Here is a 23,376-nt window from a genome sequence, read left to right as displayed (position 1 = left end):
CTAATGGGTCATAATCTTCTGGCACATCATAGTTTAAATATTATAACAGATGTGCTGTCTCAGATTTATGATGTGTCAGAGAGAGGATTGGGCCTTTTAGTTTGAACAAGGGAACTGTTAATGAACTCCAAACTTTCTGTGTCTTGTTTTTTGCAGGAACATCAGAAATATATATTGCTTTAGATCATTGCAAATCCTTGCTATTTCTCTTTATTGTAATTCTTACAGGTACATAAATTGATGTCAGATTATTTTCTTTGGCTTTGTGAAGAAGGAATCTCTTAAAAGTATAGCTTGCCTTTGAGGGTGACAATTAATGATAAAAGTAGTTGCCTGTGTACATTTTCTGGGCAGTATTAGCATAAAGAGTATTTTTGTTTTATCCATCATAGGTAGTTTGCATGATGCTGCAAATTCATACATGGCTTTTACTGCTTGAAAGGTGCAGTTGTGTGCCGAGTGAGGTTCATCCAATTCTAGTCATATACTTTTTGCTTTTTGCCTTCTAGTTCATCTTTGATAAGTAGTATTCAGGCTTGCTTGTCTATTTGCATGGCAGTTCCCCTGTTTAATTACCATTTTCTGGTTTTATTTTTAGTATAACTGGCTGTTGTGTTCTTGTTGCTCAACCTAGTTATTCCTTTCTGTACATTGACTGTTTTTAAATTGGTTGCCTGTTGTGCAACTTTAAGCAATATTCTTTTGACAGACTCTTAACACAATTTTTTTTGTGCTGTACCCCATGTTTTTGTACTGCATGTTTTGTCTTAACGGAAACTTGCATCGGTTCAGTTTTGTTCTCACAATATGAAGGCATGGTTTAATGAGTTAATATGTTGCAGTGGCTATTTTTGATGAACTGGTGCTTAAGTGTACTAACCCCTTTAGTGCTGCAAAGTATTTTTGTGAAATGAGATTTTATGGGGAGATGTCTGTAAATTGGAATCTGCCTGTCTTTTTTGTTAACTACAAAAGCATATACTAGTAGGTGTAGATTAGGGACAGTTTCTGTGACTTTCATTAACAGGGAAGCTTTTTTAAAATAAAATTTTAAAATTACTTTAAGAGGTATGGAGGAGAGAGGAGAAGTAATGTGGTTTTGCAAGTCACGTGAATTTAAATAGCAGCTGTCTAAAAAGCTTCCTAGTTTAGTGTACCTCACTGACCTCTTCTAGGTTGAAAAGACAGGTACAATTTCAGAAGTGTGTGTGCATACTGGGGCATGAATGTTCTCCTCTCCATCCATTCCTCAGTGTTTGTAGCTGTTATACAAATTGTCACTATTTTATATCCATTGATATTGTCACATCAGGGTTTTTAAACTGAGTGGACTATTAACTGAATTGTTCTTATAAATGTTTAAAAATGTCCTAAGAGCTAATTACAATGGAGAGCTATTGCAGCTAGAGCAACTGGACAATAACATAGAAGCCTTATTTTTCAACTCTTGAGGTTTAACAGTCTTACAGTCTATGTCTGTTAATTCTTACTGATAGGTGAGAGGTTAAAATTCTGCTTACGTATCAATAATATGCATAACAGACTCAAGTACTATTCATCCTTGATTCTCGGTTGTAATAGACAGTCATGCTGATCTGCTATTTACCTTTTTAGCTTTTACAAGAAGCTGAAGGATGGGGTGAACGATTTAGTGAACTAAATGAACAAACTAAGATGTTTGAATCATCTAAAGCGGATATAGAAGAAGTATTGAAAAATAAAGAGAGTCAAGTCAAGGTAAACTACGACAGCTAGTATTGAATTAGATTGTTTGGACTGATGATAATCATTGAGTTCCAAGAAAGTCTTAAGAAGCTCTCCTTGTCTTAATATGCATTAAGCTGTTTTGGGTTTTTGTTTGCTGTCTTCATCTTTTAACGTCTTGTTTCCTGCTGAACAAAAAAGGTTGCTTAGCAGCACAAAGGAGCAGTCTGATAGCTGTGGAAGCTTGGAAGCTGGCATAATTCTGATAGAGTGTCTGATTTTCTTTAAAATTTGGAGCATGGGAGTTGGGAGTGTATTCTTACATGTATGTACTTTACATACACAAGCCCTGCTATAAGCATGCATACTTGGCTATCTGAAAATCACACTTGCTGACCCGCAGTAATATCAGATGTAGGATCCTGTATGTGGGCCTCGCTTAATCTGCTAAGGGAACTAAATAAAAGACAGAAATCTTGGAAAAGTAGTGTTAATGGTAACTACATATTCATTGATTATATGTTTTTTTACTGTTTGTGTTTTGTTTGGCTTTTTCTTAGTCGCTGACACAATACTTACTGAAGATGAAAGACTGGAGTTCAGCAATAAGTGAAGATGATGATGCTGAAGATAATCACTGGGACACAGATATAAAGGGTGAAACAGAGAATGGAGAGCACTTAGGTATGGTTTCAATAGCTTCCCATCTTAAATATTAATTTAGTGGATGTTTTAGAAATACGGAACCAACAAACTTCCAGGAAAGTTGAAAGATAAGCTTTGTAGAAGTTGGATTTTCAAAAATCACCCTATGTTACTCATGTTGCACAGTTGACTGATGTGTGGACACCTCTGGAACAACAATGTATGCTACTATTTAGCAGTGTGTGGATATAGCTAAAACATACATACCTATTATCACAGAGGGAGGTAAAAACTCAGTGCTGGGTCCCTTACAAAATGACTTTAGCCTATGTTAGCATTAAGCAGTGATTCTCAAACATTTTTAGGTGGAAACCTTGTTTCACTTTTTCTTGACACTCCTCCCAGCAGTAGAACTGTGGGTCCTTGGAGCCTAATTTCTGCTTCCTTGTCCTTATACAGGTGTTACTTGTAGCAGGCGGCTACAAGGATGAGTGTAGGTGTGGGTCGTCTCAAAACAGCAGCACAGGAGAGCCTTTCTTCCTCCTTATTGTTACTTCAGCTTCTTTTTATACTGGTGCTGATCATAGAGCACATCCCAGTAAATCTTGCAGTGTGTATTCAGCATCTCATTTTTAACATGAACATTCTGATGTTCTGAGTCTGATTGATTGGCAAACAAAGCACTAGAATACAGGAATTTCCCCCCCCGCCCCCTGTTTTGCCAATAGACAGGGTCAGCACAAGGGACACAAACACCTACTTAAAGTGAGTTTATCTTTACTTACGTTTAAAGCAATAGAATAGTAAGTGAAATAAATAGCAAATGAAATAATACAGCAAGAATTAAACAAGACAAGGTAATACACCTAGTCACTCCTACATCTGACAGACTATAGCAGTAAAGAAAGATCCATCGCTAATGGCCCTAATACTTTGCCATAATCCAGATCCACAGTTGCTGGGGAGCCCCGGTTACAGTGAGGATCTGGAGAACCTTTCCCAGCAATTGGGAGGTCCTACACAGTGCATCCACTCGTAGGTGAGGTGTCCAAGGTCACTGTAAGAGGCTCCAGCTTTTATACCACTGAATAAACAAGCTTACCTAATTTCAAATGTGGGAACATCTGGTTTTGCTCTCCTCTTAGATCTCATTGAAGCCTGGCCAGGGCTCAGGGAGGAACCAAGGGGAGTTTTCCTTATCTACTTGATTTTAACCACCGGTTTGCGGACAAGGCCATATATCTCATTTCATAATCTTGGCCGCTTGCCTTTAAGCAAGGAAGGATGTACTATATCTTCACTAATGGTTATATTCTATTTCAGCTACATTTTTCACTAATGGTCATACATATTTCACTAATGATCATGCATATTCTGCTAATGATTGGATGCTAAATATATATATATATAAAATGTTCAGTGGGCAGGTTCATCTAGAGGTCAGCTTTGGCTCAGGTCCTGTTGCTCAAGCCTCAGTACTTGTATGCCTGTCATGGTATGATGGGGATTGCTTTTTTGTAGAAACAAAAAAGGTAACAGTAGTAATCTGTCACAAACCTTTTTATGCTTTTTTTTTTTTTTGTGACATTATTCTATTCTGTCAATCAGATGATCAGCAAAAACGAACTATAAAGAAATTGATCTACGCTGCAAAGGTATGTGATTTTAAGAAACTTGTGGATGGAGGGGGGAAACTAGAGAGATTATATGCAATGGTAGGATTAATTATAGATTAATATCTTTAATGTAAAATTATAATAATATAATACATAAAGATATTTATATATTATACATAAATACATGTTTATATATAAAATATAAATTAATGATAAACAGAAATAATAAAAATATTCGTAATATAGAAAATAATATAGATATTATTATAGTATAGTGATTTAATATTATGATATAATTTATATTATATTATTATATGTGATAAATATAAAATTATTAATATATAGGCATATAGATATTAGTATCACAGAGTTCAGGATCTTTTAATGTTTAGTTAGATATTTTTGCATGCAAACAGTTTCTGGTAATCTTAAAATGCTTATTTTTTAAAATTTTGATTATAGTTAAATGCTTGTTTAAAGACCCTGGAAACGGAAAGAGATCAAATGTATTCAAAACTGTCTGATGAAAATAAAGCTAAAGGAGAACTTACAGGTAAATAAATGTTGTTTTGCCTTTAAGATTAGTAAGATGCTGTTTTTGTAAAATGATGTAAAAGGCTGTATTACGTCCAGTAAAAACTGAATTAAGTTTACATTAATAGCTCTACTTGATTTTTAAAATGCCTGTTTAGGTTTAAGTTGCTTAGCTATTTAAAGTATTTGATTTTGGAGGCAAAGCATCATTTGCAAATTTTGTTATACTCTGCTGGAATATGGTATAACTTAAGTTATAGAATCTGAAAACACATGGGCAAAGTGATGTTAATAAATATATAATACTGTCTTTACATATTCTGGACATGAAACGATAGTGTTTAAATTCTAGAACTATCTATTAAAAATGGTAGCTTAGTTGTAATGAGTCGAAAATACTGCATTTAGAAAACTGAACCTAAAAGTGTCATGCTCTGGTTTTTTTCCTTTGTTGTGTAGGACATACTGTATTAAACCTTATGAAGTGAAATCTGCTACTTGAATTCAAATTAAAGCCTGTAATTACAGGTAACAGCCAGCAGGGTAGCCATCACATTTGAATGTACTGTGCTTTGTTATTTGGGTGATGACATGCTCTGTAAAACTGTATTTTTCAGTTTTTGATAGTCCTTTAAAGTGACTCTTTCTGCTGGTGTGCTTTACAAGTAGATCGTAACTCTGTCCCATAAAGATACTCAAACTTATTGAAGTTTTCTGTGTTTCTTGGAGAGGCATAGGAATAGTAAATAAGAAAAGAAGTACGACTGATTTTAATTTGGAAAGATAAGGTAGTTTGACAAATCTGAGTTATCCCTTCAGGCTACTCAGCAAGTCCTCGTGTGGGTGAATCTGCAAGAGTGTATGATGGTACCAGCGTTACTACTTTAGTAGAATAATTACAATAATAAGAGCCCTGAATGAAAATCTATATTGTGAGTTACAAAACTGCATTGTTTTCAAAGAAGCTATACAATTTGGAGCAAAGGCTAGATACGTGCTCAGAGCTGCGCTTTGAGGCAGGTAGAGAGTATAGTTGTAGGTTTCCCATCAAAAGGAGCAGTACTACTTCTCAATGTGTATAAATTACTGAAATACATAAACATGTTATTGCTTATATTATAAAATCAACATAGGATCAAAGGTTTTTACAGACTTCTTTATATACCAAAATACTGCAAATATTTTAATTTTGTAAGTTGTGCCTTATCCCCATATAATTATCTCTGAATTTGACAGAACGTATAGAAAAACTTCAAAGTCAACAAGCTTCCTTGCAGTCTGAAAATGAACATTTTGAAAGTGAAGTTCAAAAGCTTCAGCAGAAACTTAAAGTAATGACTGAGCTTTATCAAGAAAATGAAATGAAACTACACAGGTGCTGGTTCCTCTTTTTATATTCAATGCTTACTGTTTGATTTGGGGGGCTGAACATTTTAATACTGCTTTCCAGAGTTTTCTGAATTGTGAAGACTGTTATGTTACACCTTCATGTACGTTAGTGATCACAGTAATTTTATAGAAATTGTTTCCGTGAAAGTAGTGGTATATTATTTTAGGACTTTTCCACAAGCAAGTACAGAAAGATAAGCAAAAAAAAATATTTTTAATCTATGAAATAAGGTGGGTAAAGTTGGAAAACTTGATTATATATTTTCTTCTGTTAAATTAAGATATGATATAATACAGCTATCAAAATTGCTGAAAGATGGATGATCATTAGCTACTTTAACTGTGAGGTATATTTTATATAGTTGAGAGGTAGTAATGTCAGCAGAGGAGTGATGCTATATATAAAACTAAGCTTGGAGTTAAAACATAGGCAAGCTTCCTGTTATCAGTAGGCAACACAGAACCCCTGTGAATCAGGTTTTCCTTACCAATAAAGGCAGAGTATGAAGGCTGTACTGTTTGCCTCACAGTCAGGATGATAATAAGGATTATGATTTACTGATTGAAATCAGAAATAAGTTAAGGGCTAGAAATAATGTTGATTGGAATAGGATGGGGCACGTAGTAATCTTCAGAATTATGTGTGTGGACAGGGCAGGAAGGGAGCAGGGGGCCTAATTTTAGGGTGTGGTGGTAAAATGGCAGTTTTACTACCCAGAAATTATTTCAAGGAGTAGACATAATCTTGAAGGAAGCAAGAGGAGCAGCACAGGTCTTGATCCTGTACTGAGCAATATGCAGGACCTTTTTAAAGTATGTGAAGTATTGAAATACAATAGTTATTTCAATAATCTGCTTTGTAGCGCATAGATGTGTATTTGTGTAGATACTTGGCATCTTTGTAGATGCAACAAAACGTAGAAATCTACTATTAACGTTTAATTTTAAAAAAAATCCTGGGGTGGGGTAGTGGGAAGGAACATATTAGAAAGAAGCTATGATGGGCAGTCGAAAGGAAAAAATATTTGCAGACTGTGTAGGTGATATTCAAAAATACCACACTGAAGCTCAGCAAATGTATGCTGTTTATCAAAGATTTTAGAAAAGCCAAAAAGAAGTGGGGAGAAGCTGGCATGATGAGATAGCAGAATAAGAAAGGCTATTAGTATTAACAAGGTATCTTATAAAAAGCTGGATGTGTTCATACAACAGAAATAGAAAAGTGGGAAGTGAAGACTGAGTAGAAAAGAAGTATAAATCATGTTCAAAAGATCCATGATTTAGGTAGCTTGATTGTTAAGGACTGCTGTTCACAGGAAAATGACGAGTTTATCCATTCGTGGCTATATGCAGCAGTAGTATCCACGTGTGTTCTGCACCACCTTGTGCATAATCTCTGGTCTGGTATGTGGGTGTTCTCTTCCATAGTCCCTGATACGGCGTAAAAAAAGAGGGACCTGGAAATAATGTTTTTAATAACTTTTTTAATAGCTAATAACAACTTCTTTCTTCTAAAGAAGATTATTTTAAAATGTAAAAAAGTACCAGAACAAATCACTGAAAATTAGTGCAGTTTGGTTTTTAGTTTCTGATTTGATTTGTGGCTGCATTTTTTTGCCGCTTCCCCAATAGAAATATGCTTTGGGAATATGGATTGTCTTCCCAGGTTCTTTTTAGAAGTAGTGGTAATCTAATTGCTTCATACAGAACAGTTAATGAACTGAATAAACTAACATGAATACAAACTAGTGCTATTTATGCCACTTCATATGTTGCCTGTAAAACACTTTATCTGGGTACATATCATGTATTCATCACACTTGAATAATTGGAGAAGTTTTTCTTGACAGACCAACTACAAAATTGTTGACTTGAAACAGAATTAATCATAGTTTTTGGATTTTCTTAAAGGAAGCTGACAGTAGAAGAGAGAGAACGCCTACAGAAAGAAGAAAAGCTTTCTAAAGTAGATGAAAAAATTAATCATGCTGCTGAAGAACTAAACAGCTACAGGTAATTACAGATTTCAGTTGCTGTAATCACTTGTTCCAAAGTGAACAAAAGGCAATAGAGAACTAATAAAAACACCAGCATAAGTTAATGTATTTTCTTCTAGTTTCTTTGTTGGAGGTGTGTTGTGTGTGTTACATGCTAGTTTGTGTGTAATAATACATACTAAGGGAGGTTTTGCTTTGTTAAAAAGCCCAGCTATCAAAGACCACTGGCAACCTTTTTTCCATTAGAATGTTAATCATATTGACATGTTAGCTTTAATGGAGTGGTAGAATTGGGTCTCTAATTTAATTCCCTTTACTGAACAGAGATAAAAATACAAAGTTAAGTGAATACTGTGAAATAAATGCAATGTTCAGTTTTCCTATAGATCCTAACATTTATATTGTGTAGTTACAGTATTCTATATCTGTATCTCTAAGCTTCTCGAATAGTACTGTTGTTTAGAAATTCTTTACTAGACTATTATGATGTGGGAATATTTTCTGTAGTTGTTTAACTGCTTTGCTCTGTTTTGTGTTACACCGTGTACGTCTGGTTTGTTTCTGTAGTTTCTCAAAACTATGGCACAGTTCTTCAGTCTGCAGTGTATATTCCCCATCTTCCTTCAGTGTTTATGGGAACGTTGACTATAACTGAACGATACTGATCAACAGTGCTTCCTGAAGAGTTAATTAGATTTGTTCTTGTAGACTTTTGTCAGTATTCATACAGGAAGCCAGAATTCACCCTTCCCAATTTACTTGGAATGCAAACTTTGTAGACTTCTTAATTTTAGAGACTATGAATATTGCAAATGGAGTATCACTGAATAGTGCATGTGTCTTTGACCCACCTGCTGAGAGAGCGTAGAACCAAGAGAGGCTGTGCAAGGGCAGCTGTCAGCAAAAGTGGCATCGTGCTTTCTGTGGTCTTGAAATAACTTTAGTACAAATGACTGACCCTCAGGACTGACTGTGGTAGCCTGTGACAGCGTGATGCTCTAGCTACGCTGGCACGTTTGCAGAGCTGGGTGAGGCTGGCTGTCAGGGCATATGTGGAGGGGTATCCTTCATGCTGGAAACTTGCTGCAGACCATCGAAAAGTTGGGGAGATGTTGGGCTTTTTGGTTCTGTTCTTTTGTTTATGTTCCTGTTTTTACTATAGGGCCTAGAATTTCCACTGATACTATGTTTTGTCTCGCATAGGCCTAAGTGGCAATACTGTCTTTTGGATATATAAAAAAAAAATCTTAATTAGACCTTTTGTTTACCATAGTATTTACTCTATTTAAAATTACTTTCCTCTGTATCTTATTACAATGTCATAAATCCTAACTTTGTCACAGACAGCGAGCAAAAGATCTTGAAGAAGAGCTAGAAAGAACCATTCGTTCATACCAGAATCAGGTACGTCAAGTAGGAGGGATGTTAATGCAACTGAAATACTGCTTTCAGCTAGGTTGTGGTACTGCATTTGGCTTGATTTTGTGGGGTAGTTTTTTTGTTGTCATGTGTGTGTCCCCCACCTTAATGCCATCTAGTTTTGACTGACACAATTTCATAGCAGAGATCACCAGATAACTTTACTAAAAAGTTTAAATTTAAGCTTAGATGTCTCATTATAAATCACCCACACACAAGAAATTTACAAATAAGAACATATACTCAGTACTAAATTTTCTTTTCTAGATGAATAATGATCAAATGAATCTCTTTTTCACAGATTACTTCACATGAGAAGAAAGCTCATGATAATTGGGTAAGTTCCAAATACTGAATTTTCTGAACTCTGTGCATCTTTTCCATGATTTGAATAGCTTTTTTTATCACTTTTTATTAAAAACAGACAATCAAAATTAACCTGTCACCTTTAAACATATAGATTTCTTGCAGAAATACACAAAAGCATGTTAAAAATACTTCTGTCATGTAGAGCAGTTAGAATAATTAAGCTGGATATCTATTAGCACAGTAGACTGATATTACACTATTATTTGCTATAGCAATAAATCTGCTGGAATAACGTGTTACCATTTAACAAGTGTGTGACATTTTGCTAATAATATAAGCTTTTGGCCTCGTTTCAATGCCATTGTAATATTTTCCCTGGATGTACTTCACTGCTTTTATCTACTAATAGAAGACATTATGCCCTGTGGGAACAGTGTGTTCCATTGACAGCTTCCTAAGAAGGCTGCTGCAAAATCCATTTTTACCTTTTTTTTTCTCCAAACAGGGAACTTTAAAATATCTCCTGACTAATACATTCTTCAGTTCCGGTGCTGAGGCACTTCGTGGTCATAATTTTACAGTTTTTACCTATAGGATTTTAGAATAAAATTTTCTCATATAAAATTTGAGACTTAAGTCTTGTGTATATTCTGTAGATATTCAAAAGCAGCTATAGCCAAATAATTTAATTTCTGCAGTTTTAAGGACCTGCAGGAAAGCCCTATCATTCCTCAAAAATTTGCGTAGTGGAACTGGTAATGTCATTTGGTCATGTATGTGAGGCTTTGTTTCATATGCTTTATACATGAGTCATATCTTACAAAAACACAGTCCACACACTTCGGATAGAAAATAATGTCTTGGATCTAGGACCTGTCATATTTATGAAACATTTAATTGGTAAACTGCAATATCTAAGCATCTGATTTTTGTCCCTCCCCAAAGCTGACAGCCCGAGCCGCTGAAAGACACCTCAGTGATATAAAAAAAGAAAATTCACATAACAGACAAAAGTAAGTGCAGTCCGGATCTAATTCTGAATGAATGCAATTTGGCATGCATGTGTGTTTTGGATTTATGCAAGCTGTTGTTTTCTAGACCTATGTTAATGAGTTGTGGCCCATTGGAGTTCTGAAAGAAATTTGAATGTTCCTGAAATATTTCAATATTTCACATAGTTCTTAAGTTCTTACTTTCTTGCATGTTATCATTACAGGAAGGAAGCAGGATGTAGTACTAGAACTCAAAGGTTTTGGGGGGGGTGTTGTTTGTTGTTTGTTTTAAATAAGTATGTATCAAGCAGATATCATGGTTACCTAATGATTTTACAGCTTATCTCAGAAATTAATACTGACCTAATAGCTCCAGGTAGTAGTGGTGGAGAGGAACCTTTAGGTGTGAAGTTAACTAATACTTGGAATGCCATTTAGAGTACTCACGAGAGTAATGTCATACTAGAAATTGTGACATCTAATATGCCAATTCAAATTGCATTTAAAATAGAGCAGCATAGAGAAATGCTTTCAGGAATTATTAAGCTCAGAGTTCTGTGACATCCTTGTCTTTATTTAGGGGATAAAATACTTTGCTTCATTAATCCTTTAAATAGAAAGCCTAGCAGTAAATGGTGCAGTCCGGTAAAACTTTTGCATTTCTTGATTATTTACTACTATTTTGTTGTTTATTTGCAGATTAACTGAAGCAGAATTTAAACTTGACCTTTTAGAAAAAGATCCTTATGGTCTTGATGTTCCAGTTAGGCCATTTGGCAGAGGTACAGTATTGAATTGTAAAATAGAGCCTAATTGTTTTGGTTTATGGTTTTGTTTTCCAAGACCACACATATGTAATTGTTTGAAAACTATTTTGGCCATGTGTATGTACAAATAACAATCATTTTAAAAAATAATTGGGTCATAAGTGACTCTAGGTCATGTCGAGTATTTTGTTGAAACTAAAAGCATTTGTAGCGTCAATGAGAGTAGGCTGGGAATGTGATACACATGGTAATTAGACCACAATTTTCATTTTACTTACATAATTTAGTTTTAAACACCTGAGAAGTTAATTACTTCATACAGTTTGCTAAACTATATATTGTGAACTTGAGTATCTTGTTTTAACTGTTCCAGAGCATTCCCCATATGGACCCTCACCAATGGGCCGGCCTTCATCTGAAACAAGAGCTTTTCTTTCCCCTCCAACTTTATTGGAGGGTCCTTTAAGGCTTTCACCTATGCTTCCAGGTGGAGGAGGAGGAAGAGGTACAATTCTTGAACTTGAAAAGTATCTATTCTGGATTTCTCTCTCCTCTACTCTAAAGCTGTCACACCTTTTCCTCTTGTTGGTGACAAAATATTAAAACAACCAATTCAATATAAACAGTTAGTTGGACAAACTCTTCCTGTTTTTCAGCTTGCTTCTAAAGCTGTCTCATGTGTAACAGTAGAATGGAAAATTTAGTCGTTACTGGTAGGTTGGTCAGTGGATTCACTTTAGAAGCATAGACTGAGAAAAGTGAAAAGCCAAACTTAATCAGTCTTGTTTTATTTCTTGGACAAGTGGCGTTCTGCTGAAATAAACATGATTTTTAAAGTAAACAAGAGCCAGATTTTTGAAGAAAGAATACTGCCCCTTCTATCTCATTGGTCTACAGTCAGTGAGAGAAGGAGAGAGTACCTGTGTTGTCAAAAATGTGAGACAGTTTTGCTGGGGGTTATGACACTAGAAAGCTACCGATTCAGTAAATTATTTTCCTCCCTTTGTTCTAAATTAGAGGCAGTCATTGTACACAGAGACAGTGTCTTCCTTAGTGATAAAAGGGACCAGAAAGGTTGTATGTGTAAGGAGTTAAATTCAAGAGACTGAGTAGTAGGTGAAAGTAAGCCATGGTGTCGTGGGTTGTAAGGGAAGAAAAATACTGTTCCTTCATATTTTTGATGTTGACAGACATAGTGTAGATAAATGCTAGAGTGAAGTTCAGCATCTGTTACAGGTTATGAAGAAGCTACTATTTAATTTACTACTACTGTTACACCTGTTGAAACCTGTACTTAATGGGAAATACATCTAAATGTCTGTTCTGTAAGGGTTTCACTAATCAACATTGATTTTTTTTCAAAGACCAGCATGAACTATTTATTTACTCTAATTCTTTGTAAAAAAGCATATCCAGCTGCACATGAAAATGGATTCATTTTCTACGTCAGAAAAGCTTGAGTTCAAATGTGTTCAACTGTAGCTAAATCAAGCAAAATGGTATTTGCCAATTTATTTGTATAGAGACAGTAAGTAATGAAACTGAGCTGTCCAATGTATTTCTAAATTGTAGCTCAGCTGTTGCTGGTGAGGAAGAGTAAAATTGGATTTCAGGATGCAGTATTAGCAAGGAAGGAGGCTATGCAAAGGCATAACTACCGCAACAATGGAGCACTGATGTAATTTGGGCAGATTAAACAAATTATGTGTTTAAATAATGTCAGCTACAGAGCAATTATAGCGGTCATTATAGTGGTCATCTCACTTTAGACAAGACATGAAGTGGATTCAAATTTTAGGCTGAATTTTAGGATAGAGAATTAGAGAATGATACCAGGATTCAGTATTTCTGTAATTTTTCAGACCAAATCTATTTTAAAGGAAGCTTGCAACTTAAAATCACTCGTTGTTACAGTTTCTCTTGCACTTGGTTATGTGTGTATTGTTATGTCTTTCTATTTTTTTTTTAAAAGATTTATCATGAGGGCGGTAGTTTCTCTGATTCGAATGAACTAAAACTCTTAAAACTTCTACAGAAAATAAAATTGTGGGTAGTCTAGATTGCACTCTTCTTGAGCTGATTTGTTTTTCATTTCAAACCTTTTAAACGCTTCCAGTAAACGTAACTGGTCATCAGCAAACAGCTGGAGAGTCCTGTGGAGCCACGCGCCTCTTGTATCTTGACTATGTTGGCATTCCATGATTTATTTTACTATTTTCAGACTTAATGAAGAAAGCCATAACAGAGGATTTAAAATACCTGAGTAAGCAGCTATCTTATTTTTTCGATTAGGATCCAGAGGACAAACTGCAATGTATGAAGCTGGTAACGAAAGAGGAGACCTGAGTTCTGATAGATTAACTGATCCCCACAGACCACCATCAGATACTGGATCCCTGTCTCCTCCTTGGGACAGAGAACGCAGGATAATTCTGCCTCCACCAGGTATAAAAATCTGCTTAGCTACTGTATCTGTGGAAAAATAGAGGTACTGACTTGCAGCGTATATATTTGAAGTATTTTTTGCTTAAAAATTTGAAATGTTTTCTTGGAACTGCACTGGAAAGGTGGGGTTTTTTTAATAGCAGGGGGTTTTCCATCTTGAATGGTGTGGTTCACTTGCACTTCTACGCTGTCTTTTAAATATACATTGGTTCTAGCAGTGTACAATCAACTGTTCGGTTTTATCATCTTACTGGGTGTTGTTCTAGTGCATCAAAAGACCTGTCTGGGTTGGATAATTAATAAGAGATCTGAGAAAGTAGAAAGTGTTAATGGTACATTAGCCTTAAATAAAGGAATAAATAAAAGCTAGCTAATGTTGAAAAGTATAGTTTTAAAAAAACCTCATATTAATAGTACAGGAGTACCATGGTACAGTCATCCTGTTTGGCGTGCATTTTCATGTTGCTGCTGCCTCTTTGATAACAACAACAAAATCAGTCTTCAGCTAAACATCTGTGTTGCATGTTATCACTCAAGGAAAACAGAGATTAATTAAAGAGAATACTACTGATACTTCTCAAGTAAACAATGCAAGGGGATGGATAACCTTCCAAAATGCAATTAAGTTTAAAAAAGTATTAAAACATTAAAAAGTAAAAAGGTTAAAGTATCTCAGTTATTAAACGCAGCAGGCAATATTGTATTTGCTACACATCTGTGTGAAAGCCCTATTACAAAACTCGAAGTCTGCTCAGGATGCAGTTTCTCATTTGCCAGATTTGATCTATTAACAGGATATTGCAGAGGGGTAATCTTGTTTCCTTGACCCGAGCTGTGTTCTTACCCCCTCTTTGCACTTGGATCTCACTGATACAGCTTGTCTTGTAGCTGTGTGACTGATTGCCGTGTCTGATGCAAGGAAGTTGGTGGAAACAGCACTATGAAATGTAGCAGAGGACAGCACTCTTATCTAAGAATGGCTTAAAATGTATACTACTTTATTTTGCCTTTGACCTTTCTTGCTGTGCCAAACCTTTGTTTCAAGGCCTCACTGTTTATAATTTAGGCAATCATAACTTTCATAATTCTACTGTATGTTCAACCAAAGATCAATGAGCTTTCTTTTTTTGCAGCTCCTTAGAAACATAAGCAATAGTACATACCTGGTGGGATTCTTGTGTTTGGTGTTTTGTAAGATTTATTTGCTCACCTTGTGATACTCACTTTGGGTATTTACAAGAGCATAAGATAACCAGAGAATTTTGTTGGTCTAAAATTGTATGGAATGGGGCGAATAAATCTTCACTGACCTGTTCTACAATTTCTTCCATCTTAGGTGAGCCTTACCCTGATCCAGTTCTTCCTCCTCGAAGACAAGAAAGATTTTTCCCTAATCCTCCAAATACTGGAAGACTTTCTGGACCAGCAGAACTCCGAACTTACAATGTGCAGTCTTTTGATAAAACAGGTGGGAATTGCTTCCACGATGCTATCAGATGGAGAATCTCGGTGTAAGTTGACTATGCCTAGTAAGGGGTGGTGAGAAGACAACTTTGTAGCTACCACAGACCTGATGTTACATTGTGTAAAAAAACATTTTAACACCTGCCAGCCTTGATGCAGTCCTGCCCTATTATCAGTAATAGCAGTCTCTTCTGTCAGGTGGATGGGATTCAGTGAATGGTAGTTACGAGGTGTTTTTCTTGTCCACTTTCACTGTTCTATATGCTAACAGTTCAGGATTAGCCTTGAGTCTATTTTGACCTCTCCCATGAGGCTCACCACAGCATTGAAATACCACAAACCCTTACTTGCATTTCCACGTTACGTTTTGGTGAAGTTGGAAAGAGTCAGAGTCAATAAGACTGAAAGAATAACAGCAAAAAACCAGTCATTTCAATAAAGGCAAAGCCTGCTTGAAATGACAAGTAACAGATTTTTGGAAAAGACCTGTCATTGGTTCATTGAGAGAAGAGCTTTGTTTGCCTCAGAGAAGAAATACAACGTGCAGATGAAAAATCACTTGTCAGAAGTATTGTTTCAGTCTGGTGCATTATAGTGTTATTGTCTTTATTCAGACAGAAGTGTGAGAAAGCAGCATTCTTCAAATCTGAGGTTTGGGGGTTTATGGGTTTTTGTTTTGTTGGCTTTTTTGTGTTTTTGTCTTTTTTTTTTTTTTTTTTTATGAAAGGAGTACATTTAGTGTATAAATTTTAGTATATTTTATATCCCGTCAGATTCTCCTCTGACAATTCCCTTTAATGATTTTCTCTGGTTGTTACTGAAAATACTTGTTCTTGGAAGTATAAAGGTAAAAACCAAGTAAAGTTCCTATTTATCTCTTAATTTATAAAGTGAGTACAGCAAATATGAGGATACTTATTTCTGAATGCTTATCCAGAGCTGATGTAGTTCTGAAAGTCTCCTTGATGTTTAGCAACTAAGGAATCGGGTTTTGTCAAATTTGGAATAGGATTGCTGCCAAGCTTTATGCAAGAGCATACTGTAGTGCAGTTGTTCCCAGTGAGGGACTTAACAAAGAAAGTGGTAGCAGGAGAGAGGGGGAAAATGGAACTGCTATAGCGATGTTAAGATGCATCGCTAGGAAAATGCACTTGTAACTTCTAAAACACCCAATAATACTAGAATGGAAGAAAAAGCCTGATTTAGGTACGAGAAACTTTGGTAAAAGCTGCAACCTTGTAATTCACATGTGACCTGTAGAGAAATTGGAGAAAATACAGGGGTGTAGCTCTGTGTTCCTCAGTTGTCTTTCAGTCTGCCTGCAGAATAGTTGCTTGGTATAGCAGTACTTTTTTTGGTGTTCGGGTTTTTTTTTTTTTTTCCTTGTGTATATATCCTGATTTCAGGAAAAAATACTGAAATTGGTGGTGGAGAGGAGGAGGTCAGCACTGAATGACTTGTTTAACTTTTACATGCAGATGGACAAACATCTCCAGAAAATAGCCCACGAACAGAACCAAGTGGAAATGGGATGAGAGATCCTTCTAACCTTAGTGTAAGTACCTAAACAAAGTTGATTTAAAGAAGCTTTAATTTTCTGCAAAATACTTAGGAAAATATGTCTCTAGTACGTTGGTCATGTTACGTTGTACTGTGCGGTCCAGATTATAAAATTGTATCCATACTTTGTCCTGGTTTCAGCTGTGATAGCGTTAATTTTCTTAGTAGCTGGTGCAGTGCTGTGCTTTGGATGTAGTACGAGAACAATGTTGATAACACACTGATGTTTTTAGTTGTTGCTAGGTCCTGTTTATATTAAGTCAAGGACTTTTCAGTGTCTCAGGCCGTGCCAGGGAGAGGGCTGGAGGGGCAAAGAAGTGGGGAAGGGGACACAGCCAGGACAGTTGACCTCAACTAGCCAAAGGGGTATTCCATGCTATATAAGCTGGAGGGGAGGGGGTTGGCCCAGGCCTGACAATCACTGCTGTGGAACTGGCTGGGCGGTGAGTAATTGTTTTGTGCATCACTTATTTTTTCCTATTGGATTTTATTCCTCTCTCCATCTTAATATAATTATTGTTGCTATATTAAATTGCTCCTGTCTCAATCCATAAGTTTTACCTTTTTCCCAGATTCTCCTCCCCATCCTGCTGGTGGAAGGGAGTGAGTGGCTGCATGGTACTTAGTTGCCAGCTGGGGCTAAACCACAACGACTTTTATCACAGCACTTCCTGTCCTGTGAATGAATTTTGATGTATGACTAATATAATCCCTGAGGAAAATTAGTTATAACCCAAAAGATGAAACTGTGGTCAAGCTGATGGTCAGTGCCTATAGCCAGCCTTTCTCAGGATCAGGCCATAGCTTAGCAGAGTTGGAACTAGGTGTTAGCTAGTATGGCAGTCTGCTTCCAAGTGGGCCTGATAAAGATGGAGGTGTTCCCTCTCCTTATCCCTTTCCCTCAGCTGACTTCCCTGTTTTCGTTGTGTTGCAGAACTCGCTACCTGATCAGTCGCTGGCCTCTGAAAGTGAAGCCGTCGGTTCAGGCTTTGCTCCTCCCCCTTTCCCTCCAGTCAGACCTCCGCTACCTGTGGATCCTAGAGCACCTTTCATGAGACGAGGACCTCCTTTTCCTCCCCCTCCTCCTGCTGGCATGTACGGACCACATGAATGTTTTCCAGTACGAGACTTCGGGCTTCTGCGCCCTTCACCACCAAGTACGTAGCTTTTGCCAGCCTTTAGTTCAAGCTGATGCACCTGAGTGCCTTGTGCTGGTAGTGAGTTACCACACCGGGTAACATCTTTATTTGCACATACTGTTTCTCAATTAAACTTTTAGTGGTGGAGTTGGCAGTGCTAGGTTAACGGTTGGAGTCAGTGATCTTAAAGGTCTCTTCCAACCTAAACAACTCTGTGGTGCTGATTTAAGTTAATTGCGTTGTACATCATCTTTTCCACAGTTGCTGATGTTGATAATGTTTTTACAAATACTAGCTTTGGCTGGAAGTATGCATACATTTACTGCTCAGCAGTTAAAGGGTTCTTTTTTTGGGGTAGGAAAGCAAGTAGATGCTTATCTTAATCCTTTTCCTCCTATAAGGTTGCATCATCTAGAAATCTTGAAGTTTCATCCTTTAGCTCTGAGGTGTGCGTGTCCACACAAAGGCATGCATTCGGGACATACCTTTTAGTTTTTCTTTAGAGTTTGCATTAGTGGAGCAAAGTACATATCAGACCAAAGGGCTTCTGCCTCCTGCTGTTCTCTGATTAATGTGTGAAGAGCTAAGCCATTTATCTTCCAAAATAGTTGTAAAGTATGATCACCTATGGACAGTGACTGGCTGCTGCCGTGAGCCTGTCGCAGGTGGCTACTGAAAGAGGTGATCCCAGCGTCTCTGTCTCTTCAGAGCGTGACACCTCCCTCACCTAGCTCAGTGGTGTGGCTTCTGTTTCCATCGGCCATTGCTGAGCAGTAAGGCATGGGGGGGGTAGGAGGAGCTGGCAGGTGTTTACTGTTGTGACTGCTATTAACGGGACTGCTCTGATCCCTTCACAGTAAGAAGTCCATTTCCAATGAGATCGTATCCTCACTATCCCCCTCCACGACCTGGATTTTTGCCTCCGCCGCTTCCTCCTGAAAACAGAGTTGAGCCACCTCAGTCAAATCCATCAGCTGTAGAACAACCAGAACCGCAGCAAGAGACTTGACAGTCACTTGAGCAACGCGCTGACCTGTTTCTGTGCTCTCCTAATGGTATTTTTCCTTACATTAAGTAACCATTGTTACTTAGGTCTATATAAACTACTTTGCTCAAATTGAAGCTTAATAGAAAATTCTCAGGATAGTATTATGTAAATAGAGAATGAAATAACTATGAATATTGTGAATAAGTGACTTCCATTTGTACAGTAGTCATTTTAAATTAAGTATTTCTAACTTGAGTAATCTCTTCAGAGGTGTACAAATTCAAATCATGTGAACCATATTTTAAAAGTCCAGCTGCTTTGTCCTTGTTTAGCTGTACAGGGACTCTCTGCATGCCAAAAGTGATATTTGCTGCTTTATGAATAGAATGTGAAAACAAATTGAAACAGTTAATAAAAGTCTACAGAAAATAAAAGCAGTGTCCCTGTTGAAGTGGGGAGGAATTAATATTGTCCCCTACTACATCCGTATGCTGTTAATGACCTCGTTAGTCTTTCAGCTGTCACAGCTTTACAAAGTGGCAGTTGTCCGACCACTACAGTGGGAGGGGAGAGGAATGCAGACTTGCTGACTCATAGCTGCCAAGCTGAGGGTGGGGGCACCGTTCTAGCGAAGGTGTGTGTGTGGGGAGTTGTGACACGGGAGGAAGGAGTTAGGCAAGGGTCCGGTGGTGCTGAAGCATCATCTAGCTCTGTCTGCAGCAAACTACTCCTCAGGATTTTTTACTGTCTCAACATGAGTTCAGTTTATTAGCCTTCATATTTTAATATTTGGGAAGCTGGGTGGGACAAAAAAACCCAGAACACAGCTCCCCATTCCTTCAACTGTTACAGCCAGAGAGGACTTGGGATTTATCAACAAAATGGCCACATAGGATGGGGCAGAAAATTTCTGTATGCGTGGCTATCCCAGCACCTAGTACTGCGTTAAAGCTGCAAGGCCAGGAAGAATTTTTCTTGTCTAGAACAAGTACACTTAGCAACAAAAGTGGTCTGTGGCAAACATTTACAAAACCCAAACGAACATATAAATTTAGACATGGTGTCCACACACATTTTGTAGTGATTGCTAAGCTTCACAAAAAAGCAGAATTTTTTTTAAAAAGCAGCAAACTGCAGCATTAATAATTTTGTACCTGTAAGAGCACTTGGTGTGTTGTCTCATCCCCGTGAGGTTACCAGTAGCTTCCTCCCTTGTGGCAACTGCCCCCACAGGAGGCCGGGCACAGGCATCCCGTGCTGTGCTGGTCTGAACAAAGCCCAGCTCCGTTTTTACTGACTGCTGTACAATCTGGAGGCTCGCTAGAAGCTGGTGGCTGTTCCATCGGTTTAGCTTCGACTTGAAAATATGTACTCAATGCAGTCAGCTGGTGAGGGACCCTCAGATAAAGGAGGAAATGTTTCTAGGCAAGCCCCCACCCACAGTAGCAGCGGTGGGCAGTTCAGCCCGTTCCCCTTTTTTCTGCCCGAGTGCGCACAGGCACACACACACAAAACCCAGTTTCAGCCTTTAATATAAATGCAGCCACCACACCCCATAATTAGAAGTTACCAAAGAAACCTCCAGCCCTTTTTTTTTGTAATTGCTTCTTGGGTCAAGTCTGCCAAGTGAGCTTTTTCTTTCGCAGCTCGGTACTCCTGCTCCTACCATTATTCCCACGTAGGCTTGTCTCCTGCAGAACTCTCCCCTGGCTCTTTATTCTGCTTTCTACCCCTACTTCAGTCCTTGAGGCATTCAGACGAGCCTTTGTACTTGAGCCACGCAACAAGGCATGCTGACAACAGACACTTTAAAGCATCATCCATGTCAAACTGTTCTCCTATTTAGCTTAATTCAGCTGTTGCATCATTTTTAGCCAATTAGTTGTTTTCTCAAGCCTCCAAGTTTGCCTGGAAGACTTCACCGGGATTCTAATAGGAATTACTTGGTCTTACCCTTGCCCTTGACACCAGCCCTAGGAATAACCAGAGCTGCCAACTATCAAGCTTGGACCTGTACGTAGAACCAGTGGACAAGCAGAGAGTCCTTAGTTTGGGAACGCTGCCACCATGAGAACCCTTTCTCGTTTTTTCCAACTCACCTTAAGGGTTGCAAAGTACTTACAAAGGTAACTATGTTTTCTGAACAAATACAGTATTTTCTCTGCGTGGGTTAAATATTTGTTCTAGCTTGTAATTAACTGTCTGCAAAAAAACAATTCTTCCTCCACCAAAACAATCTACGTCCGCAATGATATTGGAAGCTGCAGGCAAAACAAAAAATAGCTGGGCTAAGATAATGCAGGACAAGCACGGATTAGATCATCCCGCAGAGAGAATGGAATAAATTCAGACATTCCCCCCCACAAGTAATAGCCCAAAAATTAATTTGCAGACAAGTAATTTGAGAACAAGCTCAGATTTATGCCATAGGAAGCAGGGTGTAGTAACCCCCTAAGATGCATTTAGGTATGTTTAACCGAGAAGGGTCACACAAGCGTGCACGCCGGGAAGCCCCTGCTCCCCTTCGAAAGCAAAAGCAATCCAGTTTTAACAATTGAGGGCTTGTGTTCCAAGTTCCTGCTGCTAAATCTAGAATGCAGCAAGGCCAACCTGACATCACTGTCTCTTTAGGAAAAGCAAAGAGGAACAAAAAACCCCTTGGATTTTAAACCCCATTTGGGATTATGCAAGTTCCAAGTGACTTCACACAGTTTGCAAAGTCCCACCCCAAATGCCAGTGTACGATCTGTGTTAAGGCCCTGTTAGTTCCCCAACATCTGATTTCAGATCGCTTCAGCTTGAATTCCTTCATCCTGGTATCACTAATTCAGATCATTGCTACAAATACAAACAACAAACCCAACTTATTTATTTCTAAGACAACAGAACAATCGGAGGTGTATTTCTCCAGCACTGCTCACGCCCTACTGGACTGCCTATACTTGTAAAGTAAGAAAGATGCCAGCAATCCGTTGTAAGTGCACCTGGACCACAAGCCATACCAGTGACTATAGACTTCAGACTATATGCAAAAAAACCAGCGCTGGAGCACTAACAACAGCCATCCATTGAATCAGCATATATATATATATATACACACATACACATACATATACATACTGCCTACAGTAAACATCGTGGCTGTAACTGCACTAAGCAAAGGGACCGAACATCCCCACCATAGTCAAGTGGCCTGTTTCTCCCGCTCCTCGTCCTCTCTTTCAAGACTAAGTTAATTAAAAACAAAGAAGAAAATAGGTCAAACTAAAAAGAGAACCACATTTATGTAACAGAAAGGTAAACAAGTTACTTCCCAGCTGCATGAAGACAGTTAGCCATAGAAACACAGTAGTCCGCAGAGATAAAATTAACAACCTGCAACTCCGCTTAAAGCTCAGGGTGCAGCATTTGCTTCAGGAAGTCACACAGAAAAAAAAACCAACCCAGAAACCTTAACCACTTGATGACCAAATTTAAGGTCCAGATGATGCTGAACAAACACCATCAGTTTTAACTGTCACATAAACCTCCCTCCTGAGGCTGAGCCCTGAAAGGCACCAAGTCCCATTATTTCACTTTCCTGGAATATGAGAAGCTGTAACAGTATTTACCTTATCTTCATTACTAATTGTATTATTTATCTTATGCTTTATCATAATCGCATCTCTTTAGTATGCTGGTAAATGATCTTGCTTACCAAATCGAGCCGATCTAGGAGACTGCTTGAACAGGCAGCAGCACAATTCTTACACCTGGTAGCGGTGTGGACCATCACAAAACGAAGTTCAGAAGCTCCAATTAAATCCGTGCTTGGCACGCACACACTGAGCAGCCACTCCGACAATTCTCACAGCACAATCAGCCATTACAGGGCATGGCAGCGCCTCGACAGCTAAACAGACATTTGCAGTTTTCATTCGGAATACACAGCTACGTACTCTTGAGCATGGATAAAATGTCAAACCAAAGCATTGCAGGTATTCATAATCTATTTAATAGTGGGACACCAAAGAAGTACTACACATTGTTCTTGAGCACATTAGATTTTGATTTAAGCGATTGCAATGGATGCAGGAATTTCTCAAAAATAAGTCTATATTTTACAATCCAGTTTACTGTATCAGTCTAAGTCATATCACGATATACTGTTTGTTGGTATATCATGATACACCAGTTTGTGCTAACTGGTCTGACAGTCTGATCTTTAGCAAAGCATCCGTCCCCTTCTTCCACCCCCCAAGAAAATGTTGACAAAATTCAGCCAAATTAAAAAAAATTACCGTACGACTTATTTTAGACTCTTTTGTTGACCTACACACAATGGGAGCTACCAGTTACACACAGCTTATGAACGATGTTGCCTTTTAATTCTAAAAATCTTCATGCTGATACAATAAAATATTTTATA

General features: G+C 37.8%; 1 protein-coding gene across 5 annotated transcripts in view; it reads left to right on the top strand.

Moving 5' to 3' along the window:
* MIA2 (MIA SH3 domain ER export factor 2) overlaps positions 1 to 23,246 on the top strand; it is a 46,445-nt gene extending 23,199 nt beyond the window's left edge. For 3 of the 5 annotated variants that reach the window (XM_080395289.1, XM_080395287.1, XM_080395285.1), the window contains 16 exons: positions 1,615 to 1,737; positions 2,265 to 2,388; positions 3,958 to 4,004; positions 4,428 to 4,518; positions 5,736 to 5,874; positions 7,800 to 7,901; positions 9,229 to 9,289; positions 9,606 to 9,641; positions 10,559 to 10,626; positions 11,305 to 11,387; positions 11,746 to 11,877; positions 13,665 to 13,817; positions 15,154 to 15,285; positions 16,760 to 16,836; positions 17,776 to 17,998; positions 18,838 to 19,402. In XM_080395289.1, coding sequence (XP_080251415.1) covers positions 1,615 to 1,737; positions 2,265 to 2,388; positions 3,958 to 4,004; positions 4,428 to 4,518; positions 5,736 to 5,874; positions 7,800 to 7,901; positions 9,229 to 9,289; positions 9,606 to 9,641; positions 10,559 to 10,626; positions 11,305 to 11,387; positions 11,746 to 11,877; positions 13,665 to 13,817; positions 15,154 to 15,285; positions 16,760 to 16,836; positions 17,776 to 17,998; positions 18,838 to 18,989 — 1,743 coding nt within the window. In that variant the 3' untranslated portion in view covers positions 18,990 to 19,402. Of the gene's footprint in view, positions 1 to 1,614; positions 1,738 to 2,264; positions 2,389 to 3,957; positions 4,005 to 4,427; positions 4,519 to 5,735; positions 5,875 to 7,799; positions 7,902 to 9,228; positions 9,290 to 9,605; positions 9,642 to 10,558; positions 10,627 to 11,304; positions 11,388 to 11,745; positions 11,878 to 13,664; positions 13,818 to 15,153; positions 15,286 to 16,759; positions 16,837 to 17,775; positions 17,999 to 18,837; positions 19,403 to 20,939 lie in introns of those variants that run through there. The other 2 variants (XM_080395286.1, XM_080395288.1) reach the window with 2 other exon arrangements.
* Positions 23,247 to 23,376: the final 130 nt, after the last annotated feature.

This window comes from Falco punctatus (assembly GCF_963210335.1).
Source record: "Falco punctatus genome assembly, chromosome: 7".
NCBI classification, from domain to species: domain Eukaryota; kingdom Metazoa; phylum Chordata; class Aves; order Falconiformes; family Falconidae; genus Falco; species Falco punctatus.
The sequence above is the reverse complement of the archived record's forward strand: the minus strand, read 5'-3'. Positions and strand labels throughout refer to the sequence as shown.